The sequence below is a fragment of the Bubalus bubalis genome, chromosome 14, assembly GCF_019923935.1.
Source record: "Bubalus bubalis isolate 160015118507 breed Murrah chromosome 14, NDDB_SH_1, whole genome shotgun sequence".
Taxonomy (NCBI): Eukaryota; Metazoa; Chordata; class Mammalia; order Artiodactyla; family Bovidae; genus Bubalus; species Bubalus bubalis.
Window position 1 is genome coordinate 7,287,350 of NC_059170.1, and position 21,043 is coordinate 7,308,392.

Genomic DNA, 21,043 nt, shown 5'->3' on the forward strand with positions numbered 1-21,043 from the left:
ACTCTACATGAAGTTGTTCCATCTTACTACCGGAAGCCCTGTGGAAATGTGTGTAATGCCTTTGTGTGAAGCTGTGATCATTTTCTGGTGCTTTACACAACAATATGGATATTAAAAGTTTTACATTTGCTTAAAAGAGGGGAAAATTACTGATTTGTTTTCTCAGATCAGAGTAGGATTTTGCTTGGTTTTGTTGGTGGTGCTGGGGTGGTGGATGTTTTATAAAGCGGAATAAATCTTTATTACCCAAGAGTCTTGAAAGCTAGATCACATAGAAAGGTACATCTGTAAGTGTGTTCATGGTGAAAGAAATCAGGTAAAATAATGTTATCCTTGAACTGACAATCATTTGTAACCCGTATCTCAGGTGTTTTGAACTTATTTCTCACCTGTTTTGTTCATTGCTATATCTAAGAACAGTTTCTGGCAGGTGCTGCTGCTGCTGCTAAGTCGCTTCAGTTGTGCCCGACTCTGTGCAACCCCACATCTAAGAACAGTTTCTGGCAGGTGTTAGGTAGCCAGTAAAAATTTGAGTGAATGGATGAGTCTTAGGTGTTAGGCTTGAAGTAAGCAGAAAATGAAAATAAAATGGAATTTTGATTACTCTCTGACTTTCCCAGCATTAAGAAATGTAATTGAAATTAGTTCAGGCAAATTTGGCTGAGTCTCGGTGCTCAAACATTGTCATCAGAACCCTGTCTTTTTGCTGCTTGGATTTACTTTCATTTGGGTTGGTTTTATTCTTAGGAAGGTATGCCTTTGTGATGTCAAGAGCCCCTTCCCCCCAACCCCCACGCCCTGCCCCCACGTCCCATCTTACCAGGGGAGTGACCCTGGCTGAAAGAGAGGACCTCTTTCTGATGCTCCAGTGAAAGTCTCAGGAGACGCTTTCATTGGCTCAGCTAGGGTCATATGTCCCTCCATCACCCAATCACAGAGGCCAGGGGAGATGGGCTACCCTGATTGACCAGGCCCAGATCATGTGCTCAGCTCAGGAGCTGGGAGCTAGAGAAAGCCTCACTTGGAACAGGTGTCACTGAGAGAGGGAAAATGTTGGTTCCTTCAGAAGCACAGTCACCAAAAGACAGGAGAATTGGTGCTGGGCAGATAAATAAAACAGAGGTCTGCTCCAGAAACCCAAATCCAGGTTCCGCTTCAAGAGGCAAGTGGAAAGAAGGCCTTTCCCCCGGCCCCCAGTTCTCTCTGCTTCCAGCCCAGGATGCCTCCTTCATACATAATCAGGCCTCCACCTTCCTCATGAATTTTCCCATAGCTCTCAGCTCAGCACGATCCCATCTCTGGCATCCAGAACTTTTACAGCATCAATTTATCACTTCGTGCAGCAATCTACATTTAGTATCTTTTCAAAAGCAGAAGAAGGAGATTCATGTAACCTTGCAAGCAGCCCAAAGTTAAAAGGATCCAGTTACAGAAGATCAGAAATGTCCCAGCCCTAAGAGCTTTGGAGCTCTGGGTCTATTTAATGTATTTCTTCCCGGCCCTGCCACCTTAGCCAATTTGTCTGCCAAAAAAACAAAAGACTTCAGCCCTGTGGCATTTTACATCTAATATTTATGGCATTCTAGAGTTTGCAAAAGCTCTTCCTTCTCATTTATCACTTGTTCCTCAGTCGACCCCAGCTCTATCCCCAGAAGGTTAGTGGGTTTGTTCTCCTCTGCCCCAAAAGCCAAATCACAGATGGCTCTGGTCTCACAACTCAGGGTCCTTCTCCTGGTAGCGGGAATGGGATGGAAGTGTGGCCGGGGCCAGCTCAGTCTCTATTCTGCACCCTTAGGACCAAATTTGGGTCTCGCAGCGTGGCAGCCAACAGCCCGAGTCCACAGTCTAACCCTAAATTTATTGTGCTTGAATTACAAGATGTTTTTTTAAAATGTGGGAATTTCACCCCAAAATCCAGATTTCCAAGCTTTAAAAAAAAAATTTAATAAGATGATGATCTTACCAATATTAGCAACATTCCTGAATGATAAGTGTCAGCAGCCCCCAGGGGTCTGTCGACTGTTTTTATAAATAAAATTTTATTCAAACATAGTCATTCCCATTCATTTATGTATCATCGGTGGCTGCTTTCACTCTGCAGCGGCAGTGTTGATTCTGCAACAGGGACCAGAGACCACAGAGCTGAAAAATATTTTCAGTCTGACTCTTTGCAGAAACGGTTTGCTGACCCCCAGGGTGGCAGTAGCCAGCTGTGTTTGTGCCACAGCTGTGCCCAGTATTTTAGAATACAGGTCCAGGTGCGGGCAACCCACTCCGGTATTCTTGCCTGGGAAATCCCAGGGACAGAGGAGCCCAGCGGGCTACAGTCAATGGGGTCGCACAGAGTCAGACACGACTTGGCAACTAAACAACAGCTGATGTTGCTGTTTAGGGCACTGCTGCTGCTGCTAAGTCGCTTCAGTCGTGTCCGACTCTGTGTGACCCCATAGACGGCAGCCCACCAGGCTCCTCCATCCCTGGGATTCTCCAGGCAAGCACATCAGTCCCCAAATAACAGTCATTTAGGGATAAGAAGTGCTGATTTCTCTCTCATTTGACGGCTTGGCATCACAGCCCCGGGGTGATATGCACACAGGATTCTTACCCAGGCTCCTATCACCTAGCCCCGCTGCCCTGGGGAACTAGCCTTGTCCAAAATGACTGCCCACGTCCACAGCCAGCCAGCAGGAAGTAGAAGATACAGGAGAAGCATTCCTGCTTCCTGTAAGGCCTTCACGAGAACTCGCACACAACGCCATCCACCAAAGGTTGGTCCTGGGCCACATCTACCCGCGAGGGAGGCTGAGCCTATCGGCTCCGTCCTGGCAGCCTTGTGCCAGCTAGCAGTTGGGTTAATGGAGAAGGAGCACGTGGACACTGGGCAACACAACAGATGCTGTGCCATCTCATCAGCAGGGCCTGAATCTCCATTCACAACACACCTCTCCTCCTGTTATTCTTGGTCCGTTGCATTCATTCACAGGAGCACCGGAACCTCGTTTGCATTTATGTGCCCTGTTGTAAACGGTGTACATTCTCTCCCAGGGGAGAGGAAGAAAGGGAGCTGGCGAACACCAAGGGCAGAGGAAAGGTTGCTGCAAGGAGTCACGCCCGGTGTGTTCCCTTTTTGTATAAACGATGTGCATGCTCAGTCGCGTCTGACCCTTGGCAGCCCCAGGGACTGTAGCCCACTGGGCTCCTCTGTCCATGGGATTTTTCAGGCAAAAATACTGGAGTGGGTTGCCATTTCCTTCTCCAGGGACTCTTCCTGACCCAGGGATCGAACGAGAGTCTCCCACATCTCCTGCATTGGCAGGCAGATTCTTTACTAGTGATTGGGAAATAATTGGGCCGAATCCGCTTGAAGGATCCCCTGCAAAGCACCTCCCCACCCTATCAGGTGAGAGATGCCCCCGTCTTCAGTGACTGGGGCCACGGCCCTGCCAAGATGCGGGAGAAAGCAGTAGCCAAAAGCCAGGCTGGAGATGACCACCCAGGTTTCAGTCTCAGCTCTGCCACCTGGGGCGGCCATAGGGGACTTCATCGCTCTGTGCCTCAGTTTCTCCAGCTGGTTTGCCAACCGTTTCTGTCCCCCAACTGTAAAATAGGGACAGAAATATCATCTGCCTTGTTGGGTTGTTGCAGAATGCCATCACTATCCAACTCAATGGTTTTCAAAGTGTGCCCCAGGAACCCTGGGCGCCAAACCATTTTCATGATAATCCCAAGACATCGTTCGCCTTTTAACATGCATTTTCTTCATGTGTACAGTGTCTAGTGGGTATACAGCAGACCCGCCACCGTCTAAAAAGGTATGGAAAGACTCCCCTCCTTTCTACGCGAGGTTGGGTTTTTCACGAAACAAAACAGAACAACAAATTACAGCACATCGAGTGCAGACAGTAACAGATGTCTTCTGCTGAACCAGACCCTCAAAACCCCTTCAAGGGCTTCCCTGAGCTCAGGTGGTAAAAAATCCGCCGGCAATGTGGGAGACCTGGATTCGATCCCTGGGTTGGGAAGATCCCCTGGAGAAGGGAAAGGCTACCTACTCCAGTGTTCTGGCCTGGAGAGTTCCATGGTCTGTATAGTCCACGGGGTCGCAAAAAGTTGGAATTGACTGAGCGACTTTCACTTTCAAAGAGATTTGCAAAACTTTAAAAACAGTCCAGCTCTTCTTGCTAATTTTATGTTGTTGGGGGAAAATATGTTTATTTGTAATTTTGAAATATATATACCAACAAGCAGAGAAGGCCATGGCAATCCACTCCAGTACTCTTGCCTAGAAAATCTCATGGACGGAGGAGCTTGGTGGGCTGCAGTCCATGGGGTTGTGAAGAGTCAGACACGACTGAGTGACTTCACTTTCACTTTTCACTTTCATGCATTGGAGAAGGAAATGGCAACCCACTCCAGTGTTCTTGCCTGGAGAATCCCAGGGACGGGGGAGCCTGGTGGGCTGCCATCTATGGGGTTGCACAGAGTCGGACACAACTCAAGCGACTCAGCAGCAGCAGATACCAACAAGTAGGTTTATTATTACTATTTTTACATGAATGTATGTGTTTTAAATTTCTCAGTGTTAATTTCTAGTATGAGTATGATAACTATCACCAGGTATAACCAATGTGAATGAATTCACATCCTCAATAGCTCTTAAGATTCTGAAGGGACCCTGACATGACCACTGTTGACCAGCACCGGCCTGGGGACCTTCTTCAGTTTTGCAAAGCACCCCACAGGGAAGCCCTGCTCCACACGGATGAAAGAGATCCCAGTTCAACCCATCAGATGCCACAAATCAAATAGAAAGACAACCGTCTAACAATTCCATCTGCTATTATGCTCAAAGACAGTGCACCCTGGGCACCAGGCAACAGGAACCCGCTAGCCTCTCAGCCGGACAAGATTCCCACAGGCCTCCCCTCCCCCGGGCCTTCATTGGTTCCATCAATTCATCATCCACTCCACAGATGTTCACTAACGTCGCCTTCGTGCTTGGCAGACTCGGTTCCTGATGTAGAGATATGGTGAGAACAAGGCAGGCAGAAACCCCTGTGTTCCAGTCGGGTGAGTGGGCGGGAAAAGCCAGAGGACAAATTTGTCAGGTGGTGCTAAGTACCATGGAGAGACAAAGTCAGGAGCAGAGGGAGAGCCGGAGTAGGGAGAGGCCGTCTCAGTAGGATGTTTGGACACCTACCAGAAGGTAACACGGGAGCAGTTCGCCTGGGAAAGGGGAGGAAGTGATCCACGCAGGCATCTGAAAACGAGGCTTCCTTCAAAGGAAACAGCAGGGGCAAAGTCCCTGAGGCAGAAATGAGCTTCCGGGGCTGGGAGGACGGGAGGAGGCTCCACAGTGGGAGCAGAATGGGCCACGGCCAAGGGGAGAGGCAAGGTCAGGGAGGGGGCAGGAGGCATATCATGTGGGACCTTGTGGACTGTGACAAGGACTCGGAGTCTTAGTTCAAGGGTGACTCAGAGCTGTGGAAGGGTTTGGAGCAGAACCGGGGCCCGGTCTGTGATTTAACAGAACCCTTCTGGCAATGGTGGAGGTTGGATGGAGGTTGGATAGGAAGGTTGGAGCTTGGAGGTTAGATGGGAGAGGCGTTGGGAATGGGGAGGAGGCCCCAGGGAGGTCCAGGCCAGAGAAGGTGGTGGCTTGGACCACGGTGGTCCCAGAGAGATGTGGGAGGCGCTCAGTGCTGAGTGTGTTCAGAATATGGAGCCTCTGTGATGTATCATCAGTGTGTGTATCAATGAAGGGGAGAGGACAGCTGGAGACCCCGGCGGGGGTGGTGGGGTGGCTGGAGGCATTTATCAGAATGTGGGGTGAGAGGCAGTTTTAGGGGAACCAACCAAAATTCCAGTTTGAGATGCCTGTTTGGCACCAAATGAACTGACCTGGAAGGAAAAAATGTTTAAGTTTTGTTAACCGTCCAAAGGATACATAAAAATGGCCAAACGTTACCATCTTACTGAGAGACGGATAAACACGTGAAGTAGGCTGGACCCAGATAAGTTTGTCTGTTTTGTTCACCGTTTCACCCCTCACAGAACAGTACGCAGTAGATGTTCAATAAATACTTGTCTAATTTTTTTACAAAATGACAAAAACATATGAAAGAGACACAGGCCAACTGGAATTTGGAAGAAGTCATGGAGGGCGAAGACCCGTTTGTGTTTTCCCAGACTCCTCGTGTGTGAAACGGGGTGGTTTGTCCTGGGAAGGATGGACTTTTCCAGGCTTCTACTTCATTTTGCACTGACCTTTCTGAGTCGCTCTGGCAAACGTCGTTATTGTCATTGGCTCGGCTCCGCACTCCCGCCCATCTCTGCTATCGTGTCATGCTTAGACGGTTTCTTTGTGTAGCTAAACATCCTTCCCTGAGCTCATTACTGGAGTCTCCAAGGAACCTTGTCATTTTCCAAGATGCTGTAGAATCTGGTTCCTAACAACTATTTTTGTTTCTCCAGGGACTTGAGTTCTCATCCTCCCGCCCCCATAAAGGAAAGTGAGCTATATTTTGGGAACTCACAGTTCCTTTTTTTGGAGTGCTCCCCCCTCTGCCAGACATGATTTCATTTGCTGCTGCTGCCCCCGTTTTATAGACGAAGTCACTGAGGCTCAGAGAGGAACACCCACTTGCCCGAGGAGGCAGGGCTCAAACCCAGAACTCTTAGGATTCTGGGAAAAAAACCAAGCTCTTCAAAGCCACACTCCACCCCAGTCTCCACCACCAGGAGACCCACACAACTTCTTAAACTGTGCCCAGCATAGAGTTCCTCCATCTCAGCACCACTGATGCTTTGGAGGCAGATTGCTCTTTGCGGTGGGGCGGTCCTATGCACTGGGGGGTATTTAGCAGCATCCCTGGCTTCTGCCCACTAGATGCCAGCTGTGTGCCTCTCCCTTAGTTGTGACAAACAGAAATGACTCCAGACATTGCCAGTGTCCCCTGGAGGGCAGATTGCCTCTGCTGATCTGATACACATTCCCCGTGCTCTGTACGTGGGCTCACATCACCAGCACCTCCATGTAGCCTTTTTCCACCATGCAGCATTCACTCCTAGCCAATACTGTGATAGAAATCCCTTCTAATAAAACCTGTAGCTGCTGCTTTTCCAGCCCTTCCAGGAAAGGTGTGAGGCTTAAGACCCTGGACAGGGCAGCCTTACCCTGCCTGACCCGTGGGCCCGCCCCAAGTCCACTGACCCGGGCACCCTGTCAGAAGCTGTCACCGTATGCCCATGCTTAGCCAGGTACCGGGCTGGGGCTGCAGCACCCAGAAAAGGCCCCTGCCTTGTGGACCCAGCGTGCCTGGGGAGATGATGATAAACAGGGAAACAAACACACCTACAGGATAACCTCAGCACCGAGTGCCATGGAGAAGAGAAATAGTCTGGTGAGAGGGATGGGTGACCTTGGACAGCGATCAGAGACACCTTCTCAGGGTGAGGTGACATCTGATCTGTCACAGTGAGAAGAAGCCAGTCCGTGTGAGAAGGAAGAAGGCTAGGATCTGAGGCAGAGAAGAGTAGGTGCAAGTGTCCTGAGATGCAGTAAGTTCAAAGTGTTTTAAGGAACGAAAGGTCCGGAGTGTTCAGAACAGAGTGGACAGTGGGGCGAGTGATGGGAGATGCAGAAGGTTGTAGGACGGGTCAGGGAGTCACTAGAGGAAAACGACTGGGATCTTGGGTTTAGAAGGGTCCTCTGGACACTTGGGCGTGTCTGGGTTAGAGGCCCCAAGTCCAGGTGGAGGCTGCTTCCTCTGTGTGCAAAGAAATGAGGATGGAGGAGCAAGATGCATTTCTCGTTTTGGACTAAATCACCCTGAAGGCCTTGCCTCTTTCATCTGGATTCCCAAGCCCTGCATCTGAGGATTTAGATTGCAGCTCTTGAGCAACTGTCTTATGGAGGGCGTTACAGAAATCCAACCCTTTTTTCCACCTTTGAGTCTCCTAGCTCAAGATTCAAAATCCCAGGGCAGAGTCAGATTGGCCAACCTCAGCCATACTCCCGCCCTTTGGTGGGGAAGGAGCATTTTGATGGACACTTGGGATCTTTGTATTTAAGAGGAATCAGTGGCTGTGGCTTTTCAGGGGTCACCTAAAAGAACAAAAGAGTGTGTGTGTGTGTGTGTGTGTGTGTGTGTTCATGCAAATGTATAGATATTGGTCCATTGGCTCCAAATTACGAGGGAAACTACCCAATCAAAATGAGTAAATATTTAATGAGATGTTTATATTTGAATGTAAATAATGAAATGTAGCATGATCAACCAGTCCACTCCGGAATATTTTGACTCTTAGTTATTTATCGATTATCTCTAATGTAGGATGTGGGTGGAGATGGTGTGGGCTGAATGTATGTTCAGAGGCGCCAATGCCCTTGAAATTGAAATAGCCCCATCGACAGTTCCACCCAGATGGCCCACCGTGGGGGAGGCGAGGGTCCTGAAGGCGGGTGCCATCAGTCCCTCTTGCTGCTACTTGCCAGGTGCTTAGGACATGCCAGGGACTATTTTCTGTTCCATGCACATATTGATTTTCCCCACTCCACGTGACAGCAGGCAGTGGCTTAACTGTTATCCTTGTCCACTGAGGCACAGCAGGGTTAAGTCACTTGCTGGAGGTGAGTGTTAGGAAGTAGCCAACCAGACAGTCTGGCTGCAGAGATGCCCCTGGGCTGCTTGTCTGTATCACCCCGGTGTCACCCCCAGCGAAGGGGAATGGCCACCTGGAGGCGCAGAACAGTGGTGCCCCCGCTTTGGCTCAGTCTGACCCACTCTCCAGCACAGAGAAGGACCCCAGATGCTGATTTTATTCCAGCTGCCCAAACCCTCCAGCTCCCCCGAATCCAAAGTGATGCCTCCGTCTGTGCTCCTGTGCCAGACTCACCACCAGCTCACTTCAGTCTCCGGTCGCCGCGAGACACAGCTTTTACAGACCACAAATGCGATCATTACGAGGCAATTTCAGTTAGATTCGGGGCTGGGAGAGATAACAGAAGGGCCTGGTTCTCCCATCAGACTCTGAATGGTTCCCCAGCAGCACTTAACTCAGACAAATGCAGAAAGCAGCAGCCAGGAGGGGAAGCAGGCCCTCAGCTTTGCAACCAGAGCTGCCTGCCCGGGCCTGCAGGGCAGGAGAGAGCACCGGGAAGGACGTGGGGGGTAAGAATTCCCTCCAAGCGGGGAGGAGGAGGGTCTGGCTTCTGACATCTGTCTCTGCGGGGCCTCCCTTAGACACGGTATTAACAGAGCAAGAAGGGGATGGGTGCATTGGTGCTAATGAAACTGTAACGTTTAGTGGGCACTTGTTTCTAGGCAGGTACACATATGAGTTCTCACGACCATCCACCAGGTGGATACTTGTTGTTGTCCCCGTTTTATAAATGGAGAGACTGAGGCATGGAGAGAAACAACTTGCTCAAGATCACGCAGCTTTCTGTGTTGCAAAGTACCTCTGAGTCCCTTTAACATCCCTTCCTCTGAGACATCCTCGTCCTTGTCGTTTACATCCGGGTTACGTTTGCCTTCATCTGGCCACGTATCTGGAGTTCCCCACACCGTGAGTGTTCACATCCTCATGGTCTGATCCACTTCTTCTGCGATTCCATTGACATTCAACTCAGGGTTTCAATTTCAGCGTTTTAACCCTTCGTTTATTGGCTGCACTCTGGCCTCTGGTGGCCAGCTTTCTCCTTTTGATAATCCACTTTTGTAAAACGTCTTATAGCTGTGTCTCTGGGAGAAAAGAAGGCGACACGCCTACATGTGTTGCTATCTGTGCATGAGCTAAGGGGTGGGCAGTGAGCAGTCACTGACAGACTTTGCAGGAAGTGCTTTGACTGATCATGATGAGCGTCTGTTATTCACACAGCGGTTTGTGGACAGAGGAGCTCGTGGTGAGGTTTGAAGCTTGTACTTCATGCAGTTACAGTTATTATGCTGCCGTAACTGAATTTGAACCATGCTGTGGGACACTGTGTTTTTTGTTTTGTTCTTTGGAGTATAATTGCTTTACAATGGTGTGTTTCTGCTGGACAATGAAGTGAATCAGCTATATGGACACATATATGCCCTCCCTCATGAGCCTCCCTCCCACCCCCACACGCCCATCCCACCCATCTCGGTCATCACAGAGTGCCAGGCTGAGCTCCCTGGGCTGTCCATCAGCTCCCCACTAGTTATCTAGTTTACACGTGGTAGTGTATATATGTCGATCCTAATCTCCCAGCTCATCCCACCTTCCCGTTGGTGGACCCATGTGTCCACATGTCCACTCCCTGTGTCTGCATCTCTCTTCCTGCCCTGGAAATAGGTCCCATTTTTCTAGATTGCACATATATGCATTAATATGTGGTATTGTTTCTCTCTTTCTGACTTACGTCTGTAGGACAGGGTCTAGGTCCATCCACATCTCTACAAATGACACAGTGTTGTTCCTTTGCATGGCTGAGTAATGTTCTGTTGTATGTACATACCACAACATTTGTGCATATCAGGACCACGCATGCGTTAGGACAGCCTGTGACTGGCTGCTCCTGTCCGGTTGTCATGGCCAGCCTCCTTGCTGTGACCCTCCTTCACAATGTGGGGCCCCCACCATCCTGGCCCAGTTCAGAGCCTGCTTCTGCTGAACTGGCATTCTTCTTCCAAGTCATCACAGCCCTGTTTTAAATCCCAGAGGGTCCTTCACCCCACACAGGGAATTTTGCTGTACACCAAGGGTTAGAAAACTTTTCCTGCAGGGCCAGATAGTAAATATTTTGGACTTGCAGCCACATGGTCTCTGTTCAGCACTCCGACTCTGCCATTGTAGCATGCCAGCAGCCATAATGATACCTAAACAAATGGGTGTGGCTGTGTTCCAAAGAAACTATTTACAAGAACAGGTGGCAGGCCTGATGTGGTTTGCCAAAACCCTGCTCTGCACTAAGCATCTCATTGTCTTTTCCTTGGGCCTTTTAACTGCTGGGGAAAGACCTCAACCGGAAAGGAATTAAGCAAACAAAACAACAACAAAAATGGAGTGGTAGGATTTATTAGTTGACCTAACTTGGGATTTCTCAACCTTGGCACTGCTGATGTGTTGGGCCAGATAATTCTTTTTCCTGGGGAGCTGTCCTGTGAATTATAGGATGTTTACCAGCATCCCTGCCCTCTACCCACTTGATGCTGGTTGTGATAACTAACAAGGTACCCACTGTCCAGTGTCCCCTAATGTTGGGAACGACGACATAACTGAAAACGCTAGCATTAAAGGTGACTTCAGGTAAGAGTGGACACAGGGACTCGAACAAGAATATTCCTCTCTCCACCTCGCTCTCTTTCCATCTCTCACCTCTGATGCTTTCTTCCGTGTTGCTTCACTTTCAAACAGACTCCCCACCTCTTAGTAGCAAGATGGTTGCTGGCAGTTTCAAGCTTATATCCCACCAGCTTCAAGCGTCATGAAAGAAAACCTTAGCTCCTGCCCACTAGTGCCCTAAAAATCCCAGGTCTGGCTCTCATTGGCCGAACTTGGGTCACATGTGCATCCCTGAACCAATGGCAGTAGCCAGGGGAATATAGCGCTCTGATTGGTCAGACTGAGATTATGCATGCAGCTGCTGTGTATTTACATAAGGAAGGGGTGGGACCCAAAGAATCACAGCGCGAAACTGAAGTCTCTGTTGCCAGGTGTAAATTTGTACCCAGTTCCTGGTACACAGGAGCCAGCAAGTGTGCAGTCCTTTCTATTGATGCCAGCCCTACGTCCTAGGGGCAGCCATCGGCCGGCACATGGTCAGCGATCTTTCCCTGGCCTGGCGTTTAATCCTCATAATCTGCCTGCCAAGTTGTTCCACCCCTTCACCAGCTCCCAGTTTGGTCTTCCTTTTACACCATCTTAGCAGTGAAGGCTCAGCGACTTCAGGCTCCAATCGTGACACGGTCTCTATTTTTAATCTTGATGTTAATTCTAGCTCATTCTCCAGCCCATATCTCCCAGCCTCAGAGCCCCAGGGCCCACACTAATTCGCTTCTCCCGCCTCAACTGGTGCTGGAATAGCCATTTAAAAAACTGCCTTGGGGAAATCTAATCAAATGAGAACAAAATCTAATTTGGCACTAAAAGCCTTTGACTGAACCCCTGTTTTCTAGGGCCTTGTGGAGGCTGAATAATCAAGTCTGGAGTTTTTAAGGGTTGGAGGTTAGAGAGAGATGTGAAAGAGGAGATTCTAACACAGGAAAAAGCTCTGGATGTGTTGACACCCATAGCATTGGACCATAATAGACAGGGGTGGGCTTCCAAAGTCACCCCTCCTCCCACCGCCCAAGAAATATTTATCCCACCAGCTGGGCCAAGAATTTAGGCTCTTTAGCATTCCAAGTTGCACATTCATCAGAAAGACCTTGGCCCAGGTCTTCAGAGACAAACCAGTAGGATCATGAGCCGCGGACTGGGGAGATCTGGGAGGGACCCTAGTTCCCCCAGGGAGGGGAGTCCCTGAGCCTCCTTCTCTGGACTTTCATTCACTCTTCTGCAAACCAAGAGAGTGAAGTTCAGTGCTTCTTAAATAACTTGTCCTGGGTTCCTTTCAAAACACATCAAAAGCTGTGGACTGTTTCCAGAAAAATGCACACAGAGTGCAAAATCCGGCATCTGATATCTCGGAGGATGTGTGCTCCCGAGCTTCTTCCTGCCTCGGGACCTTCGTGCTTGCTGTGCTTTCGGCCTGGAGCGTTTTCCTTGTATTCCCGTCTTCTCTCTCATTCTCATCATTCCTCCAAGAGCCCTGCCCTGAACACCTGGCCCAGTGGCACCTCCCATGGTCGGTCTCTGGCCGCTCTGCTGCATCACCATCCTGTATTTTCTCATCACCGTTCTCACCAGCATCACTCTCTGCCCTTGTCACAGTTACCCCACAGACACAGAACGTGAGCCCCATGAGGCCAGGGGTCCCGTGGGTCTTCTTTGCTGCTATGTTTCCAGTGGTGTGGACAGCTCCAGCTCTTTGGGTGTTTAATAAATAGTTGTTAAATGAATATATTGATTTTCACATGCCCAGCACACTGATTCTATCATTCACTTAATATTTTCTCTCAATTGTTTTACTCTTTTTACTTCACTCTGTTTCAAAAGAAAACATTTGCATCACCACCAATATTGTTTGTCATGACAAAGTGTTGGACTTATTAAAGTCCCCTTCTTCCTTGTTGAAATTTTGAACCAAATGAGGAATAAAATTAAGGAGTCAGCAGATGGAAGTTAAAATAGCACTTGGAGGAATCTGATAAAGGCCCGGTTTGAGGACCTGGCTTCCTTCTGAGGGCAGTTGGGCTTCCTGATGCTAAACTCCAGAGTCAGACAGACTTCTCACTGAGCCAAGCCCCCTTGAGCTAGCATTGCCTGAAGGTAGCTCACTCCTTACAGAAGGCAAAGGGAGGATTGGGTTTTGCATATCCAGTTTGTCCCTCCAAACCCACCAGACATAGGTGCTTAGGGTCAGCAAACTGCAGTCCATGAGCCAGATCTGGTCCTCTGTCTGCCTTTGTAAATAAAGTTTTATTGAAACAGAGCCACAGTCAATTGTCTATGACTGTTTCATGCAACAGCAGGGTTGAATAGTTGCAATAGGGACTATCTGGCCCAGGAAGCCTAAAATATTTACTCTCTGGGCCTTTACAGGAAGGTTTGCTGCCCTTAGGGGCAGTCTTCCCTGACGAGGAGGAATAGGAAAGCGTGGAGAGAGGCCGGCCATGTTAGCAGAGTAGAGCTCCCCAGTTATGGAAAGAAAATCAGAAGTGCGGAGTAAGGTCATTGAGACTCTGCAGATCTTGTTTCCTGGGCTGTACTTGGTCTCCAGGTACTTTCTCAGCTCTCACAAATTGGTTCTTTTACTGGCGGGATGGAGATGCTGAGAGTTGGTGGAGTTATTTTAAATCAGGGTTTTCTTTCAACTCCAGGCTATTGACACTGGGTGTCCCGTGATTCTCTGTGGGAGGGGCCGTCCTGAGCTCTGTCAAATGCTTAGCAGCCTCCCTGGCCTCCAGCCACTAGAAGCTGCCAGCGCCCGCCTCCCCAGGTTGTGATAAACCTGAGACGCCTGCAGACCCTGTCTCAGGGGCAAAGCTGCCCCCAGCTCAGTCACTGCTTTACAGGGAGGATGCAGCGAGCCTCTAGAAGGGGACGTTCTCGAGAAAGAGGCTCCAGCCTTCAACTCACCTGATACTTTCCAGCTGCCTCTTACCTCCAGCTGGCATTTCCGTCTTTGATGCCCCAACACCCAGCCGGGACATGCAGTCACCGTTAAATTGGGCACCCAACACCTGCTTACCTTTCCCTTTGTAAAGACTGTTACTCAGGACTCGGAGCCGGGGCAGCCGGTCTTCCAGGCCCTGGCAGCCTGGGTCTTCTTTCCGGTCATTTCTGCACCATCCTCCCACGGGAAGGGACGCTCCGCCTTACCCCCGGATTGCTGGGGGTCCTCCCTTCGTGTTTCCAACACCTCCTCACGCCAGCCTCTTTCTAGGAGGCAGTTCATCACTGCTTCCTCAGGAGCACTCCCTTCCTGGTTCCGTGTGCAGGGGTGGGGATCTAATGGAAACACTTCCCTTTGCCTTGTGCCCAGGAGGATGTGGGGATCTGGTGTTTGTGGATGAGCAGGGATCTTCCTACCCCTGGGCAGTGCCAGCCACCTGCCAGGCCTCCAGGGAAACCCCAGAGAGGGCTCCGCTCCATGGCGGCTTCTCCTGGCCCAGCCCCCTCTCCTCTAAGCCAACAGGACTCTAGCGGGCCTCCATGCTTTCTAGAAGCTCTAAGTTGATGGCCCCCTCTTACCTCTGCTGGCATCGTAGCCCAGCCCCTGCCCACTTCTCCTTCCTCTGTTGTTGTTCAGTCACTGAGTCGTGTCTGAGTGTGACCCCACGGACTGCAGCACACCAGGCCTCCCTGTCCTTCACCATCTCCTGGAGCTTGCTCAAACTCATGTCCATTGAGTCAGTGATGCCATCCAACCATTTCATCCTCTGCTGCCCACCTTCTTCTCTTGTCCTCAGTCTTTCCCAGCATCAGGGTCTTTTCCAGTGGTCGGTTCTTCACATCAGGTGGCCAAAGTATTGAAGCTTCAGCATGAGTCCTTCCCATGAATATTTAGGGTTGATTTCCTTTAGGATAGACTGGTTGGATCTCCTTGCTGTCCAAGGGACTCTCAAGAGTCTCCTCTAGCACCACAGGTCGAAAGCATCAATTCTTCAGCACTCATCCCCATCTGTCTCTTCTCATCTTAGGCTCTGAACTGACACCCACTGGACACTCAGTATTTGCCAGGAACAGCACTCAGCACCCAGCTTGCAGGATCTCTGTAAATCCCTTCCACAACCCAAGCTCTCGGCAGTGGTTCTGAGTGTCTCGGAGCCCCGGTGTTCTCATCTGGAAGAGAGGGCTGGCCTGGCGCCTCTGCCTCTGGAAAAACTCTCACAGATTTGTCCATTGCTAAAAAAAAAAATGGCCTTATAGGTTATAATTATTTAAAATTGCCCTTGCTTATTGAGGAAGATACAAAGAACCAAAAATATCTCAAAAATCTTGTGTCACCTCACTGCCCACAGAGAGTTTGGGGTAGGTCCCAGTCTGGATGAATTAGGGTAAATTTTTTTTAAGTAAGCCTTGCTGGTGGTGGGGAGCAGGCCTGCAGAGACACGCTGTGCTGTGAACGCCCAGCCCCGTGGAGTTTCACCAGCTGAACCACCCGTGTCCCAGCAACAGAACAAGACTATCATTACCCGAGAAGTCCCCTTCCATCCACCTTTCCCCCATATCCAGCGATGACCACTGCTTTTCTTCCCAATGCCATAGACTCCTTTTGCCTGGCTTTGAACCTGATGTAAATGGGATCATGCAGTGATACGACTATATCTGCTTTATTTCTCTTAACACTGTTTGGTTGTCGTGATGCGTCCCTGTTAGTAAACACAGCACTAGTATTTTCCTTGTTTCTATACATACCCGGGTGTATAAACACACACTGTACTTCTCCATTCTTCTCTTTTAATTGTATTTGTTTGTTGTTCATGGCAGCACAGGATCCTCATTGCTACGGGCTTTCTCTAGTTGCCGTGAGCGGGGCTGCTCTGGCGTCAGCGTGCAGGCTTCTCATTGCGTGGCTTCTCCTGCTGAGAAGCACAGGCTGTCAAGCACAAGGGCTTAGTTGCCCCGCGGCATGTGGGGTCTTCCCGGACCGGGGATCGAACGCATGTCCCCCGCACTGGCAGGTGGATTCTTAACCACCGGGCCACCAGGGTGGTCCTGTTTCCCCACTCGTGCACAGATGGATATCTGGTTTGTTTCTAGTTATCTGCTATCATGAATAGTGCTGCTGTGAGCTCGTCCTGCCTCTGACTCGGGGTGAACCTATGAATGCATTTCTGCTGAGTGAACACCCAGGATTCAAATGGCTGGGTCAGAAGCTATGACTATGATCAAGTTTAACAGATACTAGCAAACAGTTTTCTTTCCGTGCCGGGATCGGTCTGCACATCCGCTGGCAGCGTGTGTGAGCTCCAGATGCTCCACGCCCCCACCAACGACTGGCCTTGGTCCATTTTTTTAAAATGTTAGCTCTTCTAGTCACTGAGTCGTAGATAGAATCCAAGGCGATCCATAAACCTGAGTGGTAAAAAGCTAGACTCTTGTTTTCACTGACCTACAACTGACACTTGACATTCGCTTCAGTTAGGAATGTAGGCCTCTAACTGGGTCATGTCAGCAGAATCTATAATTTGTCATCTGTAGAAATCACCGATATTTCAGGATTCCATTGCAGTTGCTGTAGATATTGCAAAATAAAAGATTTTCCCTCAGGATTCCCTGGTGGTCCAGTGGCTAAGACTCCACACAGTTCAATCCCTGGTCGGGGAACTAGATCTCATGTGCTGCAACTGAAGATTCCACGTGCTACAGCTAAGACCCAGTGCAGCCAAATAAAGAAATATTTTTTACAAAACTATTCTCACTCATCTCTACTTTGAAATGATCACTTTTTACAAGTGCCTTGCATTTAGCATCTTCATTATTTTTTTAAGGACCCATTACTCTATGGCAAACTCTCCTAATACTTTGATAACTGAGTTTCCAAAACAATTGATTTCTCTGCAATCCTATGTATTTTATTTTCTGCATGTGAAAACATTTGAGAAGGGGGTCACAGACTGCATTTGCTGGCCGAGGGGCTCCGTGGTTCACGGGGCAATGCTGTCTCCACGTCCTGGCCTGGCGTGGTTTGGAAACTTCTATTGAGTGATGGCAAGAGAAGGCTTTTGCACTCTGCAACCTCATGTGGCTTCCTGGTGCCTCTCCCCTCCAGCTTTCTTCGGGAAGTACCTTAATGAATACAACGGCTCCTACGTGCCGCCAGGCTGGAAGGAATGGGTCGGCCTCCTCAAAAACTCCCGCTTTTATAACTACACACTGTGTCGGAATGGAGTAAAGGAGAAACACGGCTTTGACTACTCCAAGGTAAGTCCCCCTTCCTGGCTGGGGTGGCGGTGGGGCTCAGCCCTGGGGATCGGGACACGGGAGCCCAACTACCTGGGCTGGGATCGTGACACTTACCTGTGAGACTGACAGCCTGCTGACACCCTCTGCTTAAGTTTCTTCATTTCTCAAATAATAGTCTCTGTTTCTAAGAGTACTGTTTTATTTTTCTTTTTTTTTTAATCAAAGTATAGTTGATTTAAGGCTTCCCAGATGGCTCAGTGGCAAAAGAACCCACCTGCCAAGCAAGAGATGCAGCTTCAATCCCTGGATTGGAAAGATCCCCTGGAGAAGGAAATGGCAACCCACTCCAGTATTCTTGTCTGGGAAATCCCATGGACAGAGGAGCCTGGTGGGCTACAGTCCAGGGGGTTGCAAAGAGTTGGACACAATTTAGCGACTGAACAACAACAGGGATAGTTGATTTACAATATTGCAATATTGTGTTAGTTTCAATGATGCAGCAAAGTGATGCAGTTACATGTTTTCCAGATTATTTTTCATTATAAGTCATTTCAAAGTATTGACTATAATTCCCTGTGGTATACAGTAAATTTCTGTTGCTTACCTATTTTATGTGAAGTGTTTGTTAATCCCATACTCCTAATTTATCCTTCCCCACCAATGCTTTCCCCTTTGATAACTATAGGTTTGCTTTCTATGTCTGTGGGTCTTTTTCTGTCTTCTATGTAGATTCATTTGTATTATTTTTTAGATTCCACATAAAATAGTATCATATAATATTAATATTTGTCTTCCTCTGACTTACTTCACTAAGTATAATACTAGGTCCATCTGTGTTGTTGCAAATGGCAATATAAGGGTGTTGGGTTTTTTCAATTGAAATATATTTGACATATAACACTGTGTGAATTTAACATGGACAACATGTTGGTTCAGTGCATATATATAATGCAGTGTGTGCAGTCATGTTAGCTAAACCTTTATCATGTTGCAGAATTATCTTTTCCTTTTTGGGGGGAAATCATTAAGACCTAGTCTCTTGGCAAGTCTAATATTTATAATACCGTTGTTGTTAGGTTGCTAAGTCGTGTCCGACTCTTTGTGACCCATGGAATGTAGCACACCAGGCTCCTCTGTCCTCCACTATCTCCCAGATTTTGCTCAAATTCATTATAATACAGTACTGTTACCTCTAATCCCTATGCTATGCATGAGATCTCCAGAACTTCCTCATTTACTAGCTGTAAGTTTGGACCCTTAAACAGCACCTCCCCAGTTCTCCCATCCCTCAGCCCCTGGGAGAACCCATTCTACTTTCTGTTTTTATGAGTTCCCCTCTTTCGGATTCCATGTATATTGCATGGTATCACACAATATTTGTCTTTCTCTGTTTGACGTAAGTCACTTAGCATAATTTCCATGTTGTTGCAAATAGCCAGGATTTCCTTCTTTCTCGTGATGGAATAATATTTGTGTGTGTGTGTGTGTGTACACACAGCACATCTCTATCCATTCATCACTGAGGACACTCGGGTTGTTTGCATACCCAGGCTGCTGGGACTGATACTGCAATAAGCCTGATAGTGCAGATATCCCTTCGAGATCCGGTTTTCATTTCCTTTGGATAAATACCCCGAAGTGGAATCCCCAGATCATAGAGTAGTTCTATTTTAAATTTTTTGAGGAACCTCCTTGCTGTTGTCTGTAGTGGCTACATCAATTTACATTCCACCAGTGGTCCACAGAGCTTCCCTTTCCTCCACATCCCCACCGACACTTGTCTTCTTTTGTTTTTCCGATGCTCACCATTCTAACATGCACCAGGTGATATGAGAGCATTATTTTACAACATTTTGCCAAGGCAGAAATTTGTTATAGAAAGCGTGCATAGAGAACATACAGTGTAGTGACTTTTCACGAACTGAACGGATGCATGTAACCAGCATTCACGTAGGTCAAGAAGCGATGTTGCCACCAGCCCCAGAAGGTCCCCTCGTGTAGCTCCTTCCAGCAACCGCCTCTCCTACTTCTGTCACTCAGACTTCCAGCACTGTAGGTTAATTCTGTATCCAGCTTCTTTTGCTTAATACTTTGTTGAAATCTACCCATGTTCTTACTTGTGAGTGTAGCTCCTCCATTCTTGTTGTATAGTATTCGGTACCTTAACCTACTCCTTCCCCAGATGTATGTGTGTGAGGCGCTCAGTCGTGTCTGACTCTTTGCAACCCCATGGACTGTAGCCTGCCAGGCTCCTCTGTCCATGGGATTCTCCTGGCAAGAATACTGGAGTGGGTTGCCATTTCCTTCTCCAGGGGATCTTCCCAACCCAGGGATTAAGCCTGGGTCTCCTGCGTTGCAGGCAGATTCTTTCCCATCTGAGCCACCAGAGAAACCCCTAGGTCATTCCCTAGGCCATACTTTTTCTAGTTCTGGTTTGTTGAACCGCAATCAGGTAAGGTACATGGATCCTAGGTGGATGGCTCAGGAAATTTTCACATATGTTTGCGTCTGTGTAAGTACCACCGAGGTCAAATTATAGAGCAGTGCCAGCCCCCAGGAGGCTCCCTCATACACTGTTCCAGTCAGAGATGTAGTGGTATTTCATTGTAATTTTTTTCACAAAGGCTTTTGAAGCTCACAGGAGTTAATAATACGTGTAGAGTGATAGAGGAGCCCACTGCACATAGTAAACGCTCAGAATATATTAGTTCAGATCAAGACACAAAACTTCCTCTGCAAAGGGCCAAATACTAAATAGTTTAGACTTTACAAGCTATAGTTTCCATTGCAACTGCTCAAGTCCACCCTTGCAGTCCAAAAGCAGCCGTAGATGATATGTAAACAGATAAACCTGGCTGTGGTTCAATAAAACTTTATTTAAAAGAACAGGCAAGAGGCCTGACTTGGCCAGTGGGCTGTAGTTTCCTGACCTCTGGCTTAAATGATGATGATGGTGGTGATGATGACAGGGAGGAGGAGAGACTAATAATGATGGTTCATCCAAACTTATCATTTAAAAAAAAATCATGCGGTGACTAGCAAATATTCCTGCCATCTCAGCAGCCAAAATACACTCTATCCCATTTCCCGTCTGGAAATACCAGCACATTTGGGGAGCCCTCCCAGCTTCGACAGGTAATCACCGCCCACGGGTGTAAGCCTGATCAGGCCCTGAGTGGCAGAATCCACACATGGCATCACCTGGGCAGTGCCGCTCCCTGACCCCATGTCTCACTCTGCACGTAGTAGGCCTGTCTCCATGACCTCCCCAGAGCAGATTCATTCTAAAGTCCTGGCTGGGGGTGTTTAGACAGTCTGCTGGACTCCTTGGAAATACAAAGCATAGTCTCACAGGGCTGAACACACCTTTTCTCTCCTCCCAGCCTCAGTGCAGGCAGATTCTTCAAATACCCAGAAAAGTCCACTCCCTCTTTGTTAACATTCCTCGCCATGTCCGCCCCTGGCCTCAGCACAGCCCGATAATGAAGTTACCCAGGAGACCCCACCCCCTTGGCGCTGAGAATGGGGTGCGCAGTGGTGCTTTCTCACCCGTCTCCTG

The 21,043-nt window shown here is 48.6% G+C and overlaps 1 protein-coding gene across 7 annotated transcripts in view; it reads left to right on the forward strand.

The window, feature by feature from the left end:
- The window catches only part of SULF2 (sulfatase 2), a 126,961-nt gene that overhangs the window by 67,408 nt on the left and 38,510 nt on the right, over window positions 1-21,043 (forward strand). For all 7 annotated transcript variants that reach the window (XM_006072283.4, XM_006072284.4, XM_025263329.3 and 4 more), the window contains one exon: window positions 17,351-17,502. In XM_006072283.4, the coding sequence (XP_006072345.3) occupies window positions 17,351-17,502 (152 nt within the window). The remainder of the gene's footprint in view (window positions 1-17,350; window positions 17,503-21,043) is intronic.